General features: G+C 40.1%; 1 protein-coding gene across 6 annotated transcripts in view; it reads right to left on the reverse strand.

The window, feature by feature from the left end:
• Nucleotides 1-1,665: 1,665 nt before the first annotated feature.
• bcl9.L (BCL9 transcription coactivator L homeolog) overlaps nucleotides 1,666-23,462 on the reverse strand; it is a 165,842-nt gene continuing 144,045 nt past the window's right edge. For 4 of the 6 annotated variants that reach the window (XM_041580939.1, XM_041580940.1, XM_041580937.1 and 1 more), the window contains 5 exons: nucleotides 20,693-20,876; nucleotides 19,404-19,503; nucleotides 13,661-15,896; nucleotides 6,660-6,917; nucleotides 1,666-3,999 (listed from right to left, as the gene is read on the reverse strand). In XM_041580939.1, the coding sequence (XP_041436873.1) occupies nucleotides 2,915-3,999; nucleotides 6,660-6,917; nucleotides 13,661-15,896; nucleotides 19,404-19,503; nucleotides 20,693-20,876 (3,863 nt within the window). In that variant the 3' untranslated portion in view covers nucleotides 1,666-2,914. 6 annotated transcript variants of the gene reach the window in all.

Here is a 23,462-nt window from a genome sequence, read left to right on the forward strand (position 1 = left end):
TTTTAGTACAGGTATAAAATCCGTTATCTGGAAACCAGCTGTCCAGAAAGCTCCCAATTACAGAAAGTCTCCTATAGGCACAATTCTGCCTTTTTCCAGCAGGATTCGCTGGAATCTTTCTGCCCGGCCAAACCGAATTAGCATATGCAAATTAGGGGCAGGGAGGGAAATCGCGTGAGTAAATAAATGTTTTCCCCTTCCCACCCCTAATTTGTATATGCAAATTAGGATTCGGTTCGGTATTCGGCCAAATCTTTCATGAACGATTCGGGGGTTCGGCCGAATCCAAAATAGTGGATTCGCTGCATCCATGTTATTTAATGTTTACATGATTTACTAGTAAAATAAGACATGAAGATCCAAATTATGGAAAGATCCATTATCCTGAAAACCCCCACATCCCGAGCATTCTGGCTAACAGGTCCCATACCTAGAGACAATTTGCAATTGGTTTTAATTTTTTATGGTTTTTGAGTTATTTAGCTTTTTATTCAGTAGCTCTCCTATTTGCTAGGGTCCAAATTACTCTTAACATCCATGAATTGATTTGAATAAGAGACTGGAATATAAATGAGTAAAGATGAGTAATAAGTAACAATACATTTGTAGCCCTTAAGAGCACTTGTTTTTTTTTAGATGGGGTTACCCCCATTTGAAAGCTGGAAAGAGTCAGAAGAAAAAGGCAAATGAGCAAAAAAACTAAATAAGAAAGACCATTAGAAAAGTTGCTTAGAATTAGCCATTCTATAACATACTCAAATTTATCTTAAAGGACAAGGAAAGTTAAACTAAAGAAGTATGTAGAAATGTTGTACATGATGTTTTGTGCTTCTGTACCAGCCCAAGGCAACCACAGCCCTTTAGCAGTAAAGATCTGTGTCTCCAAAGATGCCCCAGTAGCTCCCCATCTTCTTTTCTGCTGATTCACTGCACATGCTCTGTGCTGCTGTCACTTACTGAGCTTAGGGACCCACTCACAATATACAGTACACATAGAATAGAAATGTCACAATATAAGGCTGATTAGTAATTAATACACATAATTACTACATGGCAGCACAGAAACCAGTGCAATTAGCATCAGAATTGAATAATCAGCAAACCTGTAGCATCAGCTTATATTACAGCCAGGGAAGCTCATTTTCTGCTGGATAATTAGTGACGAGCCCTAAGCTTAGCTTCTCAACAGCCAATCAGAGCCCACTGAGCATGTGAGTGTCACAGACACTTTCCAAGATGGTGACCCCCTGTGACAAGTTTGAAGTCCTGGATCATTGCTGCTATTGACAAGCTGAAACTTTAGCCTCGTGCAATAAGTTCACTATATAAAATATGACATTTTTAGCCCTATTCATTTGTAGGGTTTAGTTCTCCTTTAAAGGTGAACCACCCCTTTAAAATCCAGTTCCTGCTGAAATAAAGCTGTGCTTTCATTCACAATATCCGCAAGTTTAAACAATGATTACATTTATTTTTACTTTGTGGCCAGAACCTTGAGTGGGGGCGTGACCAAAAAAAGAAATGGCCTAAATAAGTCAGACTTTTTATTGGTGTCCCCAGATTTCACTTTAAAAAAAAATGTGGTAACCTTAAACCAAGGGTGATGCCCATGATCAGCCATAACGAGGGGCAACGTCTCACTCTAGGAACAAAGACACCGGTGAATTTGTAAGAAATATATTTTATTTTTTTCCGACACCACAGCCCTGGCAAGTGGTTTTGTACCAAATTTAATGGAGATTACACAGAATGTTTTAACGCTGGGGGTTGGGGTAAAAGGGGGGACAACAGGAAGAGTGGAGGGGGAAAAAAAAAAGTAACCGTCACAAAATGATGAAAATAAAAACTTTCCAAGCCCACGTTCTGAATTACACGGGATTCCTAAGAGACAGGAAAACGGAAGATTTACTGCATATGGTCTGTGTGTGTAACAGCCGAAAGCCTGGCCTCTTGATAAAAGCTCTACCAAAATACAACGCCAGTCTCTCCTACATTTTCCCTCCCCCAAAAAATACACATTGAGCAAAAAAAGAAACGAGAAAAAAAAAAAAAAAAGGGGGGCGGAGACAAGAAGCCTACACAGCATGAGATTTGGAGGGAGCAAAAACAGAACCAAAAAAAAAAAAAATTTTTTAAAATGTCGTATTTTTCTCGCCGTAGTCTGATTTTTTTTTAGTTTTTTTTTTTCATAAAGAAAGGAGATCCCGCTAACTGGACTTATAGTTCGTTTTTGTGCTTTTTCTTTTTTTTTTTTTTTTTTAATAATACTCTTTCTGTATGAGGTCATAGTTTGCTTTACTATACACTGGAGTTAAAGGAAAAAAAAAAAAACACAAAAGTAACAAGATTGTGAAGATGGATTATCCACCTAAAGTAAACAGCACTGAATCTCGGCTAAAATCCCTTTTACAATATAGTACAGTACACAAAAAAAAAAATAAGGGGGCGGGGGGGATGAAACCATGTGTCCTGAAGAAGCCAATCCAAATGACGTAAACATACAAGATGGTGCAACTCATGACAAATGGCGATTTCGCAAAATACAGCTACAGATTTTTTTGTTTTGTTGTTTTTTCGTTGTTTTGTCCTCCCCCACGTATGCGAGAGGGGAGGGGGGTAACCCAAGTCCACAAAAATAATTTTTTTTTTTTTTTAAAAATAAATCTTAAAAAAAAAAAAAAAAAAATACAAACAAAAAATAAAAATAAAAAAACACCTTTTGAATAATTGAAAGCAATGCTCGGATAGTTTCATACATTCTTAAATTTCTCCAAATTCTGATATTTGGGTCTTTTATTTTTTTTTAACCTATTGCATGGCCAAATGGGGACACTTTTTTTTTTTTTTTTTGCTTTTCGGGTTCCTCGGGAGACACTCATCTCTACAATGTTCAGTTTTGTCCGTTCGTAGCAGCTTAAAACATCATGTTCCCGGGGTTGCCAGGCCCTTGGCTGAATCCACTCATCCCGACGTCAGAAGGCATACCCCGAGGGCGTATCATGATGTTCTGTTGAGGTCCCATCATCCCCTGCATTGACATCAACATATTGGGAGAAGGGACGGGGCCCGGGTGGCTATAAAGTCCTGCAGGTAGCCGTTCCTTTCCTGGCATCATCCCCACCCCTCCTGGATTTCCCATCATAGTCAGTTGGCCAGGCATTCCTGTTTGTGCTGGTGACATCATACGGTGGTGAGGTCCAATCATGCCTTGCTGCATAAAGCCCGGGGGCCTCATAGAGTTGTGTCCTGGCATGTTTGGGCCACCACCTAAGGGCATGTCTGAAACGACTGCTCCTCCCATACCAGGCATATGTAAACCCATCCTCGGGTTGGGCTCTCCCATCATACCAGGCAAATGTGAAAAAGCAGGTCCTTGTTGCGGTTTTCTGCCTGGAACTTCCCCACGAGGGAAATATTGCAGTGTTTGACTGGGTTTCTCCGATGGGATTATCCTGGAAAGGTCAAACTCAGGGATTCCAGAGGCCCCGGGTCTAATGACTTCCTGCAAATCTGGGTCGGTGAAAACTGAAGGCATATTGTTTCCCATGACGGTAAAGGAATCCGGCCCTGTATGACATCCCGGCTTACAAAGTGCCGGGTCTGCATTTGGGGGCAGGTTGCCAGGGCGACCTAAAGGCCCCTCCCCTGGAAAGACCATCCCAGAATGAAAGTTTCCTTGCCCTCCATGAGGGCCATTATGTGGAAAAGAAAGTAGCGGGGGTGACTGTACAGGAGGAAAGCCTTGGGCAAATGCCATACGTCCCTGAGGTACCATCGGAGGATCATGGGATCCATGTGCCATCATAGGATTGTGTTGCAACATTCCGTGTCCCATAGGACCTCCGTGGGGTGGTACGTTGGGAGCCATGGCATTCGGAGATGGCATCTGGCCACCGTGAGAAAGAGGCATGGTCATACCCATCGGGCTGAGCGTCGGCATGGAAACATTAATATGCGGACCTGACATCTTAACAGAATTCTGGGGGTTCATGCCCATGCCTGCAAGAAAAGAAAAATAGATTTAAGTAAGAAAACTTGCATCTGTTTAAATAATCACAGAACCTCTGAATATTAAAGCAAATATATTTTTAAGGAAATCAATTTCTGACTCAAAGTACACACTAAGAAGAAAAACAAAAAAAAACAGGAGGGGAAAATGTAGAAAATATTGGACAGGGAGGCACCCAATGCACTATTTTGGATTTGGCCGAACCCCCGAATCTCGTGAATACCGAACCAAATCCTAATTTGCATATGCAAATTAGGGGTGGGAAGGTGAAAACATTTTTTTACCTCCTTGTTTTGTGACAACAAAAAAATCACTCGATTTCCCTCCCTACCCCTAATTTGCATATGCAAATTAGGATTCAGATTCGGTTCGGCCGGGCAGAAGGATTCAGCCAAATCCTGGATTCAGTGCATCGCTAATATTGGAGCCACTGAGAAGGAAATAGCTTAGCCACTCCCACTCAAACAACATAGGTCACGGTCCTGCCGAGTGCATCAGAGGGATCTCAGGCAGGAAATGGAAAAAGAGGAACGGAGTTCCCTGCAGAACTGACACTTTGACCGGCAGGCAATTTGGAAAGCAAAAATCTAAGCTTATAATAAATGCATCATGAGGAGATCTAGGTGTAACATTAGTTGTGGCCCAAGTGCTATTGCACCTTTAAGGACATGAGGTGAAAATAAAAGTGAAAGCAGAGAAGAGAAGCAATGGGAATGAATAAGCCCCGCCCTCGCTAGGGGTTGCCCTTCTAATCCAATGGGCACCGGGTAGCCTTAAAGGGATTCGGGATGCACCAAATCCACTATTTTGGATTTGGCCGAACCCCCAAATCCTTCGCGAAAGATTCGGCTGAATACCGAACCGAATCCTAACTTGCATATGCAAATTAGGGGTGAGAGGGGGAAAACTTTTTTTTTTACAGTCACGCGATTTCCCTCCCTGCCCCTAATTCGCATATGCAAATTCAGTTCGTCCGGGCAGAAGGATTCAGCCTAAGTCACATGAATTCCCTCCCCGCCCCTAATTTGAATATGCAAATTAGGATTCGGATTGGCAGGGCAAAAGGATTCCCTAAAAGGGTTACATTTCCATTCAGTTTACCCATCTCTATGATGCAGCTCATTACAAACACAGGACATTCCTTCTCTGAATATCTGCATAGACACCACCTAGACCATATTTTGGCACATATACGTGTGTGTGTGTGTGTGTGTGTGTGTGTGTGTGTGTGTGTGTGTGTGTGTGTGTGTGTGTGTGTGTGTGTGTGTGTGTGTGTGTGTGTGTGTGTGTGTGTGTGTGTGTGTGTGTGTGTGTGTGTGTGTGTGTGTGTGTATATATATATATATGTATATATGTATATATGTATATATGTATATATGTATATATGTATATATGTATATATGTATATATGTATATATGTATATATGTATATATGTATATATATATATATATATATATATATATATATATATATACACACACACACATATATACATATATATATATATATATATATATATATATATACACATATATACATATATATATATATATATATATATATATATATATATATATATATATATATATATATATATATATATATACACACACATACATATACACACATACATATACAGACACACATATATATATATATTTCTGCAGAGAAAGGTTGTGCCGTGCTTTGGAATTTCTTGATACATTCCTGTACATTTAAAGGGGTTGTTCACCTTTAAATTAACTGTTAGTATGATATAGAGAGGGATATTCTGAGACAATTTGCAATTGGTTTTCATTTATTGTTTGTGGTTTGCTGGTTATTTAGCTTTTTATTCAGCAGCTCTCCCGTTTGTAATCTCAGCCTCTGGTTGCTAGGGTGCAGCTTGTTCTCCCTCCTTCTGGGCACTAAGCAGTTAATAAACCCAGCCTGTATCCTGTTACCTTCTTCCTGGGCACTAAACAGGTAAAGCGTTTGTTCAGCTTTAAATTAACTGTTAGTATGATATAGAGAATGATATTCTGAGACAATTTGCAATTGGTTTTCATTTTTTATTATTTATGGGTTTTGAGTTATTTTGCTTTTTATTCAGCAGCTCTGCAGTTTGCAATTTCAGCAATCCGGTTTCTAGGATACAAATTCCCCTAGCAACCATGCACTGATTTGAATAAGAGACTGGAATATGAATAGGAGAGGCCTGAATAGAAAGAGTAATAAAAAGTAGCAATAACAATAAACGTGTAGCCTTACAGAGCATTTGTTTTTAGATAGGGCCAGTGACCCCAATTTGAAAGCTGCAGAAGGAAAAGGGAAATATTTATAAAACTACAAAAAATAAACAATGAAGACCAATTAAAAAGTTGCTTAGAATTGGCAGGTTTATCACATACTAAAAGGTAACTTCAACCTCCCTTTAATCTGGAGGTTCACTGTGACTCTCTCTCTGAGCCTCATTGCTGCTGTTACAGCTCCAAAAACGAAACAAAATAAATAATGAAGACCAATCGAAAAGTTGCTTAGAATTGGCAGCTCTATAACATACTGAAAGTTAAGCACCCCTTTAATGGTAGTCAAACGGCAGATAAATGAGGCTTTGTAACGTAGGAGCCGGCAGAAGAGAACGGAGAGGTGGTACAAGAATTCCCGTACCTGGCATATTATTCATTGATGGTAGGTTGGGTGAGCGGGCAGGAGGGGAATCGTCATCTGAACTAGCCACCGTTTTGATGGCATCATGGTACAGAGGCGTGGAGCTGGGCATGGCAAACTTTGACATCCTAGACATCATTATGGAGAGAGGGTTTTGGGAAAGAGTGGGCTCAGGCGGCAGTGTGTAGCTAGTGCTGGAGGGAAGACTTCCGGGGTGATTTATCGGAGCAGACTGGCTGACTGATGGAGGTGGGCCTCCTAAGAGAGAATAAACATAAAATTTATTAAAACAAAGGAAAATTAAAAAAAAAAAAAAAAAAAAAAAAAAAAAGAAAATAAAATAAAATGTTTGCTTGGCTCATTGACAATGACACCCGCCTTCCAATGCAACGACTTTATCAAGATGGAAATTAACGGGAGAAGAAATAAAAGGAAAGGGGTATTTAATCCCAGCCCTGGAATTTATCCTCCTCAATCAGGGGGAAGTGTAACCAAGAAATATATATATATATTGCATATCATTTTAGGCAACGATCGTATGTCCTACCCACTGCCTTCGCCCATGGTATTCCTACTCCTACCATTTGTATTGGATTTATTACTAAACCTTTAAAATAAGAGAATGTAAAATTAATGAGGGGGCTATTCTAAGCACTTTTGTCATTTACATTCATTATTTATTTTTTGTTTTTATTCCAAGATATTAAGGGATACGTTTACTGTTAATATGAATGAATGTTGTTACAACAGCGCCACCTGCTGGTCAGTTTCCCACCAATCTGACCAGCAAGTAGTCAAGGAAGTTGTCAGGAGAAAGAAAGAGGCTGCTCTGATGTTCTTCTGCTTAGGAAAGATGTGAGAAAGGTTTCTGATTTTATTCCCAAGCAGAAGAACATCAGAGCAGCCTCTTTCTTTCTCCTGACAACTTCCTTGACTACTTGCTGGTCAGACTGGTGGGAAAATGACCAGCAGGTGGCGCTGTTGTAACAAAATTCATTCATATTAACAGTACATGTATCCCTTAATATCTTGGAATAAAAACAAAATAAATAATGAATGTAAATTACAAAAGTGCTTAGAATAGCGTCCTCATTAAGTTTAAAGGTTTACTTATCTTTAAATGACATTTTTTAATGTTTTTTTTTTCTTCTGCAGTAATTCCTTTTTATTTATTTTTTGCCAGGGTCTCCGAACAGACAAGTAGAAAAAATTTCAAACAATAAGGAGGCAGAATAGGAAGACAAAAGCCATAAAAAAAATCACTGGATCACTATAAACAGAGAAGATTAGGCTTATGTATAACATACTAAAATTGAATTCAACTTCCCCTTTAACCAATTTCGTATGTTTTATCTAGGGATGCGCCAAATCCAGGATTCAGCCTTTTTCAGGAGAATTCCGATTCAGCAGAACCCAATGCCTGGCTGAACCGAATCTGGAAAATCATGTGACTTAAAGTCAAATTTTGTTCTCTTTTTTTTACTCTTTCCCCCTTGTTTCCCTAATTTACAAATGCAAATTAGGGTTCGGATTCGGTCGAATGTTTCACAAAGGATTCAGCCAAATCTTAAAATAGTGGACTCTGTGCATCCCTAGTTATAGCCAATACTCTATGAAAGGTGGAGTCTAAGTGGGGAAGCGGTGGTGGCCAAATGATTCGGATACTGGTAAATATAAAAATACCGAAGGAGGTGGTTCATCTTTCCTCTCCTTTCCCATAGCTACAGCTTAAAGGATCAGTAACAAACATTTTTTATTAAAAAATTCATTAGTATAGAACGAAAAAAAACCACACAAATTAAACTTTTAAATCACTAAGTCTTTATCAAGAAATAACTTACCGAAACTCCACTTGCGCTGCTCTTCAGAAAAGGTGATCCATCGTTCGGCGCTCGATTTCTCCTCCCTGCCTTCTTTATAGGAGATAGCCAGGGGGGAAAAAATGGAGCGCCGCACGCTAGATCGTCGCCGTGTCAAGGAGTTTCAGTAAGCTTTTTCTTAAAACTTAGCGATTTAAAAGTTTAATTTTTCTTTGTGGTTTTATATTTTTCTTTCTACACCAACAAATTTTTTAATGAAAAAATAAATTGATGTTACTGGTCCTTTAATGGGGTTATGTAATAAAAAACAGATTTATTAAGGGTCGAATGGTTAATACAAATTTTCGATTTTTTTTTTATTTCGAGTCAAAACTCACAAACTCAAATTTAAAAGCACCAACTGGAATGTAAATGCGAATGTCAGATTTATCACATTCGACCCTGGAAACGGTTCGATTCAAATATTCGCCACCTAAAACCTGCCGAGTTCATGTACAAGTCAATGGCGGAGGTCCTTCCTGACAGTTTTTTTCCCTGAGGAAAACTCGATTCGAATTATTCGGGTCGTTCCCATTTGATCGAATATTATAGGTTTGAGTTTTTTTCATAAATAATCTCCCATTTGAGTTGTGAGTAGATTAAAATTTATTAAAGTTGAAAAAAATTCACACAACTTCGAAAATTCGACCTTTGATAACTCTGCCCATACGTTTGCCCAGGTGTAGTAACTCTGACCAGCAGGTAGTATTTACTGATTGGTTACAGCACCTGGGCACACTCACTGCCCTTTAGAACATATCTTCCACTTTAATTGCATTTTACCTGCTCTTTCCTCTTTAGTTGAATTTTCAGCTGGAAAAAGACCATGTAAGTCCATTTCTGTGAAATAATACCCAAGTATCTGCACAGTTAAAACACAAGGGACTCATTTATCAACACTGGGCAAATTTGCCCATGGGCTGTTACCTATAGCAACCAATCAGATTGCTGCATTCATTGTTCTTCTTGCAGCTGGCTTTAAAAAAAATCGAATCACTGATTGGTTGCTATAGGTAACAGCCCATGGGCAAATTTGCCCAGTGTTGATAAATGAGCCCCAAGATGCCCAAAACAAGTGCGGCTCCACCTGGTCGCACGAGTCGGCATGGGGAATAGGTGAGAAATACAATATATTTAAGGCTGTGTAATATACAGTATGAGCATGTTAGGAACCCAAAAAACAACTGGATCAACATCTTAACAAACGTCGGTAAGCCTTAAAGGGGAACGATCATGAAAATGAAATATAAGCTTCATCCAACTGAAATAAGAAACTTTCTAAATACAATAAATTAAACATTCTGTACTGTTTCTGAAATAATCAAGTTTATATTCACTATCCCTCTCTCAGCATCTGTTTCTCCTCATTCTCTCTTCATGCAGCAGTTGGGTGTCAGATATTCATTGACGGTTAGATCCAATATATCTTATAGGGGGGCTCCTTTTGCCTAGAAGATGTATTAGAGGTCACTCTATTAAACTCACCAGACATCATGTCTCTCTACATGCAGGATTTGTGCAAAAGGCAGTTATTTTGTTACATTTTGTTTGTACTGGAATCAGTTATTTGAGTGAGCTGTAATCTGTTTCTATCACTATCCCTCTCTAAGCATCTGTTTCTCTTCATTCTGTCTTCAGGCAGCAGTTGGGTGTCAGTTATTCACTGACAGTTAGATCCAATATATCTTATAGGTGGGGCTCTTTTTCTAGCAGATGTATTAGAGCTCATTCAAATAACTGATTCCAGTACAAACAAAAAAAAAAACAGCTTTTGCACAAATCCTGCATGTAGAGAGACATGATGTCTGGAGAGTTTAATAGAGTGAGCTCTAATACATCTTCTAGGCAAAAGGAGCCCCCCTATAAGATATATTGGATCTAACTGTCAGTGAATATCTGACACCCAACTGCTGCATGAAGACAGAATGAAGAGAAACAGATGCTGAGAGAGGAATAGTGAAGATAAACTTGATTATTTCAGAAATGGTACAGAATATTTAATTGATTGTCTTTAGAAAGTTTCTTATTTCAGTATTATGAAGCTTATATTAAATTTTCATTTTCACAATAGTTCCCCTTTAAATAAGACATGGGCAGATTAAGGACAGTTTAGGGTTGGTGCTGATGGTCGTTAAGATGACAGTTAGAAGTCACCTTTGGAATTTAAGTATTTAAGGGGCACTTGTGGGTGAAAGTCTCTGTCTGCTCCCACTTTGGCCATTTCCAGGAATGACAGAATAGTAAAGAGAGAAGGAAACATGCAAAGAGTTGGCAGTTGCCAGATCACATGGGCAGTTTACTATTAATGCGATACAGGCTATAGACCGCAGGCGAGATGCGTATGAATGTATCACAGGCCTGAAAGCATCATGAGAAGAAATATAAACAACTTAAAGGTACTAATAGCACTTGTGTATAAAGGGGAAATGATCACTGTGTGTCTCAGCAGGGAATAACATTGAAATCTGGAAACACATGAGAAAAACATGAACGATAGGACTGTTTGTATTTACTACTTGGGGGGGGGGCAAGGAAGTCACTTGAGAAAACACAAACATTACAATTTTTGCACCTTCTGTTTTTATCTATGTATAGATTTATATTTATTAATGTACACTGCTTAAAATATGAGACTACCAGAAGTCAATTCAGAGTTCCATGACATATATAAATGCACTGTCTTTATATGGTCACAGAACAACCCTCAGTGACTTCTAATATCCTTATCATTTACAGTAGGGGGTACATTATCCCTTATAATACATGAGTGATACTCAGAGTCCCCTGTATAACTCAGCCTGCAGCCTTGTGCCTTTATATGGTCACAGAACAACCCCTCAGTGACTTCTAATATCCTTATCATTTACAGTAGGGGGTACATTATCCCTTATAATACATGAGTGATACTCAGAGTTCCCTGTATAACTCAGCCTGCAGCCTTGTGTCTTTATATGGTCACAGAACAACCCCTCAGTGACTTCTAATATCCTTATTTACAGTAGGGGGTACAATATCCCTTATAATACATGAGTGATACTCAGAGTTCCCTGTATAACTCAGCCTGCAGCCTTGTGCCTTTATATGGTCACAGAACAACCCCTCAGTGACTTCTAATATCCTTATTTACAGTAGGGGGTACAATATCCCTTATAATACATGAGTGATACTCAGAGTTCCCTGTATAACTCAGCCTGCAGCCTTGTGCCTTTATATGGTCACAGAACAACCCCTCAGTGACTTCTAATATCCTTATCATTTACAGTAGGGGGTACATTATCCCTTATAATACATGAGTGATACTCAGAGTTCCCTGTATAACTCAGCCTGCAGCCTTGTGCCTTTATATGGTCACAGAACAACCCCTCAGTGACTTCTAATATCCTTATCATTTACAGTAGGGGGTACAATATCCCTTATAATACATGAGTGATACTCAGAATGGAAGATAAAAAGCAGAAGGAGTGGTTTTATCATACATTAAACAGATATCTAGCCTCACAGTAAATCTGCTCTATGGTAGCCAGGGTGAGTTCACTGAAATGCTAGCACAAATTTGCTTATATTGCACAAAATGTTATATATAGTTCATTTGTAAATAAATCTAAAACATAACTAACATGGGATGCAAGATATGATCCCTATTATTCTAAGCATTTCTGATACAGAGCATGAAAGAATATCTAAGAACTGTTAGTATGATGTAGAGAGGGATATTCTGAGACAATTTGCGATTGGTTTTCATTTTTTTTTATTGTTTATGGTTTTTGAGTTATTTAGCTTTTTATTCAGCAGCTCTCCAGTTTGCGGTTTCAACAAACAAACTGATTTAAATAAGAGACTGGAATATGAATAGGAGAGGCCTGAATAGAAAGAGGAGTAATAAAATGTAGCAACAACAATACATTTGTAGCCTTAGAGTTTTTTTTTTTTTAGCTGGAAAGAGTCCTAAGAAGGCAAATAATTAAAACATTTTGAAAATAAATTGAAAATAAATAACGAACAACTGAAAAGTTGCTTAGAATTGTCCATTCTATAGCATACTAAAAGTTAAAGTAAAGGTTTAATTTTAGCACTGTGTAAAAGCAACACCATAATTGCCTACAAAATTAGTTTTTTTTTCATTTATCCTATGTGTCTCCTTTAAAGGATAAGGAAACCTTTAAAATAAGTGAATGTAAAATTGATGAGAGCGCTATTCTAAGCACTTTTTTAATTTACATTCATTATTTATTTTCTTTCCAATATAGCAGCCTCTTTCTTTCTCCTGACAACTTCCTTGACTACTTGGTGGTCAGACTGGTGGGAAACTGACCAGCAGGTGGCGCTGTTGTATTAACAGTACGTGTATCCCTTAAAGGGATACTGTCATGGGAAAACATGTTTTTTTCAAAACACATAAGTTAATAGTGCTGCACCAGCAGAATTCTGCACTGAAATCCATTTTTCAAAAAGCAAACAGATTTTGTTATATTCAATTTTGAAATCTGACATGGGGCTAGACATATTGTCAATTTCCCAGCTGCCTCCAGTCATGTGACTTGTGCTCTGATAAACTTCAGTCACTTTACTGCTGTACTGCAAGTTAGAGTGATATCACCCCCCCAGCAGCCTAACAATAGAACAATGGGAAGGTAAACAGATAACAGCTCCCTAACACAAGATAACAGCTGCCTGAAAGAACTAAGAACAGCACTTAATAGTAAAAGCCAAGTCCCACTGAGACACATTCAGTTACATTAAGTAGGAGAAACAACAGCCTGCCAGAAAGTAATTCTGTCCTAAAGTGCAGACACAAGTCACATGACCAGAGACAGCTGGGTAACTGACAAAATGTCTAGCCCCATGTCCGATTTCAAAATGTAATATAAAAAAATCTGTTTGCTCTTTTGAGAAATGGATTTCAGTGCAGAATTCTGCTGGAGCAGCACTATTAACTGATGCGTTTTGGAAAAAACATGTTTTTCGATGACAGTATCCCTTTAATATCTTGGAACATAAAGAAAATAAATAATGAATGTACATTACAAAAGTGCTTAGAATAGCACCCTCATCAATTTTACATTCACTTAAAGGTTTACTTATCCTTTAACAAAATATAGCATTACAGTTATAGCAGCATCCCTCATGTTTGCAATCACTCACCTGATTCCATATTCCCCATCATGGCTGGTGAGTTCATGCCAAGGGGTGGCTTGTGCTGGTTTGGGGGTATTCCAGGACTTTGCATTGGAGGTTTAGGAGAAGATGTCCAACCTGGGGAAGGTACAGGTAAGGATGGAGATTTCAGGTGGACAGGGGAAGCAGCAGCAGACCCCAATACTGGCGGGGACTTAATGGAAGCAGCAGCTGCAGCGGTTGGTCCTGTCAGCATCCCGGCTAACTGAGATGGCGTCTGAGGGGATTTAAGATTTCCAGAGGGGGAGCCCAGCATTGGTGATTGGACCTGGCGCATTGTTGGAGATTTCAGAGGGTTCACACCAGGAGAGTTCACTTGACCGCCTGAAATAGAAACATTATCCAAAGGCTTTCTTCCCATGCCACGTTGAACAGGGGGCGCAGCACTGAGGTTGCCCGGGTTATTGTTTGGGTTGAGAGGTAGAGGTGGCATGTGACTGAGTCTGCTGTTAGTCCTTTGATCAGGCCCCATCTGTTCTCTGGGATTCCTCAACACTCCTCCGGGACCATGGGGCATATTGAGAAAGGGCCTCATGCCATACTCCTGTTGATGCTCAAATGCTGCCGGATGCATTTTTTGCTGATTGGGAAGCATCTCAGAGCTGCCCTGTCTCATTTTCATCATTTCCTCAGGTACCATCACCACTTCTCTCATTTTCTGGGACATTAACTGCTGGTTAGAAGCCATATTAACATTGAGGTTCATATCAACCTTCATGTTCATGTTTCCAGGGCCCATTCCAAATTCTACCTCTCGATTTGGGCCCATGTTAGGGGGCATGCCCTTGTGAAATTCCATCCTGGAAGGGCTCAGTGCTGCATCTCCAGGCATGCGAGGAAACAGACCACTGCCCGGCTCAATATTCCTTTGTGGTGCCATCCCTCTGTTCATTTCCATGACCGGCCTAATTCCTTCCATGCCCATAGCAGAGGGCATCCCCATTTGCTTCTCTGAAACAATGTGCTGATGAAAAATCTCGTCAGGTAGACCTTGCGGGTTTGGAAAACGTTCCCCTCGCCCCGGGCCACTGTATATACTCTGCCCAGGGGGAAAGTTGCGTCCATCTGGAATTTTTGGCACCTCATCAGGCCAGTTAACACCAGGAAGCCCGGATCGGGATGAGGGGTTCTGAACATTAGGTCCATCCATATCGGGGTTCATCATTCCAACAAATCCAGGCAATCGCTGCATTTGGCTTCCAGGCACATTTGGATGAGGGGGCATCCCTTTGGGCGCCATTGGGTGAGGCATGCCTATTCCATCTGGGAAAGGCTCTGGCCCTCCTGGACCCCAGTTTTCCCCAGGATTCATTTGATAAGGAGGTGGTGGACCTCTAACCATACCCCTAGGCCCATGCTGGTGTACCATCATATCCTGCAAAGATCGCTGCTGAACTACAACCTGCTCCTGCTTGCGTCTCTTTTCCTCATAGAACTCCTGCTGCATCTTCAGCCACGCTACTTGCTCTGGAGTCATGTGGTCAAGATGATCTTGGCCAGGCTGAGGATTCATCGGTGGAGGAACCATGTCATCTGGAGAAAAAGGCATGTCCCTGTGTCCTTGAGGCCCAAACGGCATACCACCATCTGGGTGGGGCCCCGGACCTTTACCTAAATTTTGAGACTGAGCCATCATCGCCTGTATTGGCCCTTCAAGTTTTTTCTGGAGACTGTCCAACATTCCAGCACTTGGTGGCCCCCCACTTTGGCCTGTAAGGTCCTTTAGGGCAAACTCCTTCTCGTCAGGGAAAAGCATACGCTGTATGTCTCTAAGGGTTTGCAAAGAGCGTTCTCTGTGCTCCAGTTGCTCTTGAGAAAGCCCATCAGGATTTTCGCCTAAAGACGGTGGTTCCCCAGCTGGCACAGGCTGAGACAAACTTTTTGATTCAACCGTCTTTGTCTCCACTGTGGGAGCAACATTCCCTTGAGCTAAAGGACTGGCAACTTGATTGTTAGGGGTAGAGCTCTGCCTACATCCTTCAGTTTGTAAAACATTGGCTGGGCTGCCGGCTGCCATTTTACTCTCCCCAACCGCGCTCTCTTGCCCAAGCGAGCAGTGAGATGGTGTAGACTTTGGAGGAAGTACTGGACCGGGCTGATTGGATTGCGCTTTGGCAGCTTGCGAATGGTTTTGCTCCTGTGGAGTTGGCGCTCGGGGATTCGCTTTAGTTTCATTCCTAATATTAGTAGAAAGCTGAGTGTTCTGCAAAAAAAAAAAAGAAAAAAAAATTATTAATAAATACATAGCCAGCGTTAAAGGAACAGTTCAGTGTAAAAATAAAAACTGGATAAATAGATAGGTTGTGCAAAATAAAAAAATGTATCTAATATAGTTAGGTAGCCAAAAATGTAATGTATAAAGGCTGGAGTGAGTGGATGTGTAACATAATAGCCAGAACACTACTTCCTGCTTTTCAGCTCTCTAACTCGGAGTTAGTCAGCGACTACAAGGGGGGCCGACATGGGACATAACTGGTCAGTGAGTTTGTAATTGATCCTCAGCATTCAGCTCATATTCAAATGCAACAGTTATGACCGATGTGGCCTCCCCTCAAGTCACTGATTGGTTACTGCCTGGTAACCAATCAGCGGAAACCAAGAGAGCTGAAAAGCAGGAAGTAGTGTTCTGGCTATTATGTTACACATCCACTCACTCCAGCCTTTATACATTACATTTTTGGCTAACTATATTAGATACATTTTTTATTTTGCACAGACTATCTATTTACCCAGTTTTTGTTTTTATATCAAACAATTCCTTTAAAGGGGATCTGTCACCCTAAGAAATAATTCCAAATTATGTTCATGTTGATTGAGCAAAATAAACTTTACTTACACTATATTTATTATTTAAATTGTGTTTAGTTCAATCATGAAATGACACAATCACAGCAAGCCGACAGGAGCCATTTTGTGGACCCTTATTAAGATTTAAATTGTGTATCAGCCCAAAATCGCGTATGCACCAGAATGGGGGACCTATTTCCCATGCATAGTGCCCTACACAATAATAGAGCCTGAAGAGGAAAGGGGAAATTTGAAGAGTGCAGTGACATGTAGGAATTGCTGAACGTGAAAGTAATTGACAATATTTGATGGACAGCTCAGATATTTAAACACCTTTATAACAGGTATAGATTTTTAATGAAAAAAATAATTTGTGTTTCATTATGCAGCTTTTTATGTGTAGGTGACAGGTCCGCTTTAAACAAAGCAGAACACTTGCACAAATAATTTGTTTCAGTGGAAGTTTAGAGCAATCAGTGATGCTAAACATGTCTCAAAGTGGCACTTTTTAGCACGGCTGAAAAATCAGGCGAGGACTGTATTGAACTACAGATGGAGCCCTCTCCAAGCGATCCTGCATGGCCCCCCAAGTGATGAGATTTTGGACCCAGGGATCAACGTTTTCAGATCAACTCTCAGAAAGCTGTATCATTTCTTACATATCAACTATAGTCACGGGCAACTTTTGGCACTTCCATGAAGCAAACAGTGGTGTGGCCGGGAATACTATACACACAACATTCCTTCTCTGCTTATTGACATTGTTATTGGGAGTAGGAGGTACCATGTTACTTGCCTTGTCTGGGGAATTCTCTAGTGACAAACAGAGCAGTACCGTCGGTTTGTGAGAACTCGACAAAGGCCTTGGTCGAGGAAGGTGGAAATGCATCTCCCATAAAGTAATGAAGTGTCAAATACTTATAATATTTGTATTTATTGCATGCATGTCTGCATAAAGGCGCCTCTATGATACTATGGGGGGAATTCACAAAGTGGTGATATTGAGACAAAGTGGAGATAAAAATGTCGGATTTCCCACCGAATTCACAAACCTCTATCTCCACTTTTGTGAATTTGTCTGTTAAACGGACAGTCTGTCTATTATACAACAACGTTTTTTTCTGAAGTTGTCCTTAGCTCTTACTAAATCTGCCAGTAAGTCATCAAATTGCCATTTCTTGGAGGGGCGGGGTTTATTTTACCTAGGAAAATTATAAATCATTTTTTAGGATAACCTGGGCTTTCTAAATCTGCCTACGTTTGTGTAAGTTCACTTCTGTTACTAGATACAAGGGTCTAAATACAAACAAATGCTATTTTGCATAATATACGGATTTGTATCAGAAATATGTTTCATTATCTTAGGTCGAGTGTCTAATTTGTGCTAACATGAAAAAAAAAAATGGTTGGGAGGCTTTACTTTTCATTTAGATAATATATTCACTCAAATTGCGAATATTGCCTCATCCTAGGGATGCACCGAATCCACTACTTTGGATTTGGCCAAACCCCAGAATCCTTCGCGAAAGATTCGGCCGCATACTGAACCAAATGCTAATTTGCATATGCAAATTAGGGGTGGGAAGGGGAAAACATTTTTTTACTTTATTGTTTTGTGACAAAAAGTCACACAATTTCCCTCTCCGCCCCTAATTTGCATATGCAAATTTGGATTCGGTTCTGCCAAATGCGAATCCTGCTGAAAAAGCCAGAATCCTGCCGAATCCTGCATTCGGTGCATCCCTACCTCATTCATTAAGCTAAAAAAGTAAAATACCGCAAACGTGAGTTTAAAACTCTTTTTATATAAAATTGTATAAAATACACTTTTTTTGTTTTACTTGTTTTGTTAATGAGGCTTTTACACCTATAGGGTTAGACAGAAACTTGTGCCCCGACTATAAAATGCTAATCCCTATTAATATGCTAAAGATTCCCCAATTGGGGAACCTACAAGAGGGGTGAAATGAAGATTGGGCGAACACATTGTTTTAGAATTGAACACGTGAGGAAGACTCACACTGAGCTTTACTCCATTTTTATAATGGCAGGTGAAAACGTCACTTAAAATGACGTTTTTTGCCCCGTTTTTATGTCGTTTGAAAGACAAATTCATAAAAGTGTCTGTAAACTGTCTGTCACTAAAATTTGAAAAGTGGCGGTTGAGTCGGCATTTAGGCGGATTTCTGTTTGTGAATATGGAGAAAGTATTTTACTCCAGTTTACCATCACTTTACTCCAAAAATTGTCTAGCTTCACTTTTGTGAACCCCCCCCCCCTCCTAGAGGCGCCTGATAGTTATAAAGCCAAATAGACCGAGTCAGTTCTCAATAAAACCAGCCTCCCTTCAGCAGAACTGACTTAACCCTGTAAGTGCTCAGTGCCAGCAGCAATCCTTTATCTGCCCTGGCAGCTTACTAGTAAGTGCAGGGTTAATTCAATTGTTCTGCTGGAGGCTGGCTACTATGATTCAGAGCTGATTCACAAAGTCTGGCTGGATTTGGAACTGTTCAGGTGTCTCCAGTCACTTACACAATGCTGTCTATAGCTGAAAGCCTTCTCTGGAAAAGCAGCAGGGAGAAAATTACCTTTCTTTTTTCATAAAAAAAAAAAAACAAAACAAATCAGGACTATGGGGGAAAAAAAAAACCCTTTCTGGCTGTCAACTTGGAAAAAGGCAAGGTTTATTGGTGACAGTCATAGCAAAGCCGATTATCTATAATGGAAAATCATTGGTCAAAATGCTACATTTCCTCATGGCAACCACTTATAACCAAATTACTGTCAAGGGCTATGAAAGACATGGAGTGGGGGAATATGACATTTGCTACAGGTAACATTAAAGGCCTGTTGCTGAACATTATGCCCACAGATATAATGCGGCCGAACATGCAATGGAAAAGTTAAAGAAACCGTTTCCCACCGTAGGTGTTGAAGTGCGTTCTGCTTTGCTGTTTGAGGTGCTCTGGATGTGGAAGAGAACAATGGATTCAGCCTGGCCCTTCAATACAGCTTCTGCCGCTCTGCGGGGGTTAAACAGTTAAAGGTAAGTCACATGGAGACATATTGGCAAGGTGCCTTCATCGGGCAAGAAACGATGGGTCATGAAAGGACGGATTCAAAGAGTGAACTTAAAGGGGAAATATTGTGAAATAATATGAGCTTCATCATACTGAAATAAGAACATTTCTAAATACAATCAATTAAATATTCTGCATCATTTCTGAAATAATCAAGTTCATTTTCACTATCCCTCTCTCAGCATCTGTTTCTCTCCATTCTGTCTTCATTCAGAAGTTGGGTGTCAGATATTTATTGACAGTTAGATCCAATATATCTTGGGGGGGGGGGCTTTTTTCTAAAAGATGTATTAGCGCTCACTCAAATAACTGATTCCAGTACAAACAAAATATAACAAAATAACTGCCTTTTGCACAAATCCTGCATGTAGAGAGACACTAATTTTTTGACGTTACTGTTCCTTTAAAGGGATTCTGTCATGGTTTTTATGATGTATTTCTTATTTATAAATGACACTGTTTACACTGTAAATAATTCTCTCTACAATATAAACTTCCATTCCTGAACCAGCAAATGTATTTAGTTGTAATACTGGTGTGTAGGAGCATCTTAGGTCATTTTGCCTGGTCATGTGATTTCAGAAAGAGCCAGCACTTTAGGATGGAACTGCTTTCTGGCAGGCTGTTGTCTCTCCTACTCAATGTAACTGAATGTGTCTCAGTGGGACCTGGATTTTATTATTGAGTGTTGTTCTTAGATCTACCAGGCAGCTGTTATCTTGTGTTAGGGAGCTGTTATCTGCTTACCTTCCCATTGTTCTGCTGTTAGGCTGCTGTGGAGTGAAGGGAGGGGGTGATAGAATTCAAATTTGTAATACAGCAGTAAAGAGTGACTGAAGTTTATCATGGCAGTTACATGACTGGGGCAGCTAGGAAACTTACAATATGTCTAGCCCCATGTCAGATTTCAAAATGAAATGTGAAAAAATAACTGTTTGCTCTTTTGAGAAATGGATTTCAGTGAAGAATTCTGCTGGAGCAGCACTATTAACTGAAACTGGTTGAAACTTTTTTTTTTTTTTCCCCATGACAGTATCCCTTTAAGAAAAACTGTTGGGGTCCTAGGGATGGGGAGTTCCGTGTGCTAGTGCTATAAAGTGGCTATGAGCACTAGTAAATAAAGAATTCTTACTTGTTGGCCATTTCAGTAGAGAAGACATACACCACTTTGGATGGTGTTTTTCTCCCAGGTGCAGAGTCCAGTATTGAGGGTCCGTGTGAAGGAGTGGAAGACCTGGGGACGGAGGGATTGGAAGGGGTCATCGCGTGAGATGCATGGGACTCTAGGGGCATCCCTTGATCTGTAGTGTTGCAGTCTGGAACAATAAAGCACAGAGGGGAGAGGGGGGAAACAGTTATAATAATTCACATACAGATAAACACCCACTTCACCAAATCCCTTTGTGGTCACTTTTTTCCCTCGTCATAGGGACACTGGAGAGACTGGAATATGAATAGGAGAGGCCTGAATAGAAAGAGATGCAATAAAAAGTAGCAATAACAATACATTTGTAGCCTTACAGAGTATTTGTTTTTTAGATGGGGTCAATTATACCCATTTGAAAGCTGGAAAGAGACCGACAAAGAAAGCAAATAATTCAAAAACAAAAAATTTAAATAGACCAATTGAAAAGTTGTATACAATTGGTCACTCTTTAATATACTAAAAATTTACATAAAGGGGTGAACCACCCCTTTAAAGAGGCCATACACCTTAAAAGGAATTGTTCCGTGTAAAAATAAGTGACTGGATGTGTAACATAATAGCCAGAACACTACTTCCTGCTTTTCAGCTCTCTAACTCTGAGTTAAGGTGGCCATACACGGGCCGATAAAAGCTGCCGACAGACCGTGTCGGCAGCTTATTGGCCCGTGTATGGGGGCCCCCCGACGGGCTTCCCCGATCGAGATCTGGCCGAAAGTCGGCCAGATCTCGATCGGATGGGATTAAAAATCCCGTCGGATCGTGGCCGCATCTGATCGTTGATGCGGTCCCGCGATCCGACCGCCCGTTTGGTGAACGCTAGGATCCGATCGTTGGGCCCTAGGGCCCACGATCGGATCAGCCCGATATTGCCCACCTCAAGGTGGGCATATCGGAGGGAGATCCGCTCGTTTGGCGACATCGCCAAACGAGCGGATCTATCCGTGTATGGCCACCTTTAGTCAGTGACTATAAGGGGGGCAAATGGTACATTTCTGGTCAGTGAGTTTGTAATTGATCCTCAGCATTCAGCTCAGATTCAAAAGCAACATATATGTCCCATGTGGCCCTCCCTCTCTGATTGGTTACTGTCTGGTAACCAATCAGTGGAAAGCAAGAGAGCTGAAAAGCAGGAAGTAGTGTTCTGGCTATTATGTTACACATTCAGTCACTCCAGCCTTTATACATTACATTTTTGCCTAACTAACTATATTAGAAACATGTTTTATTTTGCACAGACTATTTACTTAGTTTTTATTTTTTTCGCTGTTCAATTCCTTTAAAGGGGTTGTTATCCTTTACATTAAGTATGATGTAGAGTGTCATTTTTTATTTGTGTTTTTTTTTTTAGTAAACTTTTTATTCAGCAGCTCTCCAGTTTGCAGACACGGCAATCTGGTTGCTAGGTTCCAAAGCAACCATGCACTGATTTAAATAAGAGACTGGAATATGAATAGGAGAGGCCTGAATAGAACGAAGTAACAATAACAATACATTTGTAGCCTTACAGAGCATTTGTTTTTAGTTGGGGTCAGTGATCCCCATTTGAAAGCTGGAAAGAGTTAGAGGATGGTAAATTAAAAAAAAATTAAAAAAAAACTAAAAAATAAATAATTTAGACCATTTGAAAAGTTTCTTAGAATTTGCCATTCTATAACATACTAAAAGTTATCTTGAAGGAGAACCACCCCTTTAACATGCACTCCATCAAATGGAGGAAAGCGGAAAGGAGCCAGACAGTGAAGCTGGCCATACATAGACCTCGCCAATCATCGAAATCTGGCCATCAATCAGGGAAGACCATCTGAGAGTACCATACACTGGGCAATCAGCTGCCGACTTCATCTGTCAGCAGGTTATATCTGCCCGTGTATGGGGGCCTTGAGCCCAACGTGTTACACAGCAGCTCACTGTAGAGAAGTCTCCCCTATGATTAGTGGCAGGAGAGTATCACATGTTGCACATACAGACCCACGCTAATCCCTTGCTTTGCTTAAAGTGGTTGTTTACCTTTAAATTACCTTTAGTATGATGTAGAGAGGGATATCCTGAGACAATTTGCAATTGGTTTTCATTTTTTATTATTGTGGTTTTAAGTTATTTAGCTTTTTATTCAGCAGCTCTCCAGTTTGCAATTTCAGCCATCTGGTTGCTAGGGTCCAAATTCCCATAGTAACCATACATTGATTTGAACAAGAGACTGGAATATGAATAGGAGAGGCCTGAATAGAAAGATGAGTAATACAAATTAGTAATAGCATTACATCTGTAGCCTTACAGAGTATTTGTTTTTACATGGGGGTCCCCCCATTTGAAAGCTGGTAAGATTCAGAAGGAGGCAAATAATTCCAACACAATAAAAAAAATATAGTGAAGACCAATTGAAAAGTTTCTTAGAATTGGCCATTCTATAACATACTAAAAGTTATCTTGAAGGTGAACCAACCCTTTATCAATGAAACAAAAGCAGCAATTTACAATAAATAAGGGCAGGTCCAATGAAAACAAACATCTTGTTCAGAATGTAGCGCACTATATTTGGATCTATTACAGTAATCTGGTATGGGGCAATTCTCATGAAAGCCTAACTAAAGATGTCGGTAGATATGTTGTACATGATGTTTTGTGCTTCTGTACCAGCCCAAGGCAACCACAGCCCTTTAGCAGTAAAGATCTGTGTCTCCAAAGATGCCCCAGT

The sequence above is a fragment of the Xenopus laevis genome, chromosome 2L (genome assembly GCF_017654675.1).
Source record: "Xenopus laevis strain J_2021 chromosome 2L, Xenopus_laevis_v10.1, whole genome shotgun sequence".
NCBI lineage: Eukaryota > Metazoa > Chordata > Amphibia > Anura > Pipidae > Xenopus > Xenopus laevis.